This window comes from Glossina fuscipes, unplaced genomic scaffold (assembly GCF_014805625.2).
Source record: "Glossina fuscipes isolate IAEA_lab_2018 unplaced genomic scaffold, Yale_Gfus_2 65946, whole genome shotgun sequence".
Lineage (NCBI taxonomy): Eukaryota > Metazoa > Arthropoda > Insecta > Diptera > Glossinidae > Glossina > Glossina fuscipes.
In genome coordinates this window covers 11,281-14,177 of record NW_024004104.1, presented here as the reverse complement: position 1 = coordinate 14,177, position 2,897 = coordinate 11,281, and the positions used below count along the sequence as shown (strand labels likewise).

General features: G+C 34.7%; 1 protein-coding gene across 2 annotated transcripts; it reads right to left on the bottom strand.

The window, feature by feature from the left end:
* Positions 1 to 1,519: 1,519 nt before the first annotated feature.
* LOC119643870 (phosphatidylinositol N-acetylglucosaminyltransferase subunit C-like) lies at positions 1,520 to 2,412 on the bottom strand. Of its 2 annotated transcripts, XM_038043370.1 has the most exons (2): positions 2,258 to 2,412; positions 2,101 to 2,187 (listed from the first exon to the last, which is right to left on the bottom strand). In XM_038043370.1, exons 1-2 carry the CDS (start codon positions 2,397 to 2,399, stop codon positions 2,144 to 2,146), a joined length of 186 nt encoding a protein of 61 aa, XP_037899298.1. In that variant the 5' UTR covers positions 2,400 to 2,412; the 3' UTR covers positions 2,101 to 2,143. The 2 variants fall into 2 exon arrangements, with proteins under 2 accessions (XP_037899297.1, XP_037899298.1); XM_038043369.1 differs by having other exon boundaries at positions 1,520 to 2,412.
* Between the last annotated feature and the right edge of the window lie 485 nt (positions 2,413 to 2,897).

The window sequence follows — 2,897 nt, the reverse complement described above, 5'->3', positions numbered from 1 at the left end:
TCAGCGACTTCTACAAATAAAAATGCGAAAGAAATTGGAAATATCAGCGTACATAACAGTTGAATTCGATGTTTTTGATCTTCGTCTATATAAAATAACTGTTTTGCGTTTACTATTACCGATTTATTCAGCGTACACTGACGCTGATCATGAAGCCCTCAAAATTGCATTATCGCCATTCATTTTTGTTTGTTGTTTGATTTGAAAATATCTGCTGACGGATGTCATTAAACGCTTTTCGAAGCTTATGGTGATGCTGTTCCATCGTATTTCAATAATCGGTTTTGTTTCAATGATTTAAAAGTAGTGATTTTGATGTCAATGATAAAAAAGGACCAAAGACGTTCGAAGACAGTGAATTCCAACACTTACTGACCGAAAATCCAACTGCAACTTTCGAACATGTTAGCAGAAATGCTAATTTGACATTTTGCGGTAATAGTTGTCCAGGATATACTGTTAAAAGTCGAATTGGAATTTCTACCGCATCCACCAGACATGGCGCTTTCTGATTGTCACTTCTTCAGATCGATGCACCGTGGCTTGGATGGCACAGAGGTTCGCAATGTCTGGTGGGTGGATCGTTGTCAACGAATAATCAGAAACGAATGGGGGAGAGATATGTGACTTCGCTGATATACGGAAATTATCCGTCTTGCAGACAATATTACAAAAGTAAATGAAAAGAAATGATGATGATTAAAATCTGGCATGATGGAGCGCCAAAATATTAAAGAAAAGTTTAAAGTGATTTTTACTCATTTTTGATAGATTTCGTTTTTTGTTAGATTTATCATTTTTGAGTTTTTTTTTTTTTTTCTTTTCTTGTTTATGTGATACCCAACCATCGAGATCCTTTTTATAGCCTGCTCTTTTCAAATGATTCCAAACTGTCATGTGGTTGATGTTTAGTGCCTCCGCTATTTCCTGACAGCTTGCGTGTCGGTCTTGCTGCACTAATTGCAAAATATCATCGACTTTTTCAGTGACGGGCCTACCAGAGCGATATGCATCTTTGACATCGAAATTTCCGGAACGGAATCGAGCGAACCATTCCTGGGTTCTTCGTTCACTCACGGCATTCTCGCCATACACTTCACAAATTTTTCGGCATGTTTTTGCAGCGTTTTTACCTTTTTTGTAGTAAAAAAGCATTACATAGCGTATTTCTTCAGATATTCCACTCATTTTCAAATCAATATAACTTTTTACAAGAATATAGAAATTAGAAAACTATCTTCACAAAAAATGTAAGCTAAAATGTAATCTTTAAAGCACTTGTTCGCTTGAGACAATCAGGATGGGTGTTGCCAGACATATAGGCGTCAGCACCATCTAGTGGCAAAAACCCGCGGAGACTTCTTATATGACTTAATATGTACGTTTAAAGACTTTGCATATTTTTTCTAAATTTTATTATTTTTTGTAAAAAAATACAAAAAAAAAAACGACATATTTACATACATATACAACGGTGTAAAACTCGCCCTTATTAATTAAATTATAAAGTTTGGAAATTTTTGCTGCTTAATGCTTACATAAAGTTGATGCTATAAATTTCCATCAATGTTATCATCATTAGTTTCCTCGACTATGGCCTCATCCCAGGGCCCATGTATGTTGTATTTGTGACGTTGTTGCCTAACAAACAAATATGGGCAGATGAAATTTATGAATACAATTAACGCTGCATAAACACATAAAACATTTAAAGAAACAAATGATAATGCAATACAGCATGCAACAAAAATAGGTATTAAAAAGTATGGCCGCCAATATTCTCTTATAACGATAGGGTAGAGGACAAAAAATACCGCCGATTCAACGAGCAAAACAAAAGCATGGTATGAGGTAGGAAGACGTGAGGCCAAACATATAGAACCGAATATAGCAGCATTTAATGAAATGGCTTTTGATACCATAGCCACCGACAGACCATAGTCGCAGAATATTAAATTCAAAACCATAACAAAGAACGTCATCGAAAATATGGTATCGGTGGAAATGGCATACGTTAGCGTGTGCAAAACTGGAGCAAATAAATAACCAAATAAGAACACAGCCAATAACGTTTTAGAATCTTCCAATATGCAATGCAAATTCAAGTTTCTACCGTGACAGCATAAATAACCAATTATGGTTATTATAAAGCTTGGCCATAAGACTGTGGTGGGTCCGACTCGTTCACTGTACAGCATATAAAAAATAATTAGAAAGCCCGTTATGCAGGATATTTGGTTATTTAATATGGTTACACCTTGTATGGCTTCGCCTAATGTGAAGAAACGCACATGTAAATTAGTCTTCAAGTCCTTCAGGAAGCTGGGATCTGTATAATTATCTTCATAGTCAGAATTTTCGTATAGATTCTTACGCCAGGGCTTGCGCTTGGTTGTCATTTGATATTATACTGCTGCCTTTAATTATATTTATTGCAAACAATTTTGTCGAATTACAATTAGAAAGCCTTCGCTGTTACTTTACTGTTTGTATTATCATCTGGTGTTGCTTTTACAGCAACAAAACAAAAATAATAATATCGTATTTAATCTAAGTCAGAGATGTCAAACGAAATATTAAAATTGAGAACACAAACACCAATGAAAAATTTTCATACTAAAAGGAAACAACTAATACCAATTACTTTTTACGGTATCAATGCCGTTTTCAAAACAAATTTGTAAAATTCGAAAAACGACTAAGCTGCAAAGGGATGCATGATTTTGCAATATATTTTTTTGTTTGATTGCATTCATTTGATTAAAAGAAAAAACTTCATTGAGACTTTGTTGGAACGACCGAAAGATCACTTGTTCCCATTATAACGGCATATACATTCAGAAAATAAAGAAAAGGGCCAAGCTTAGATGATCAAAGGATCAACGGAAAAGATCAAA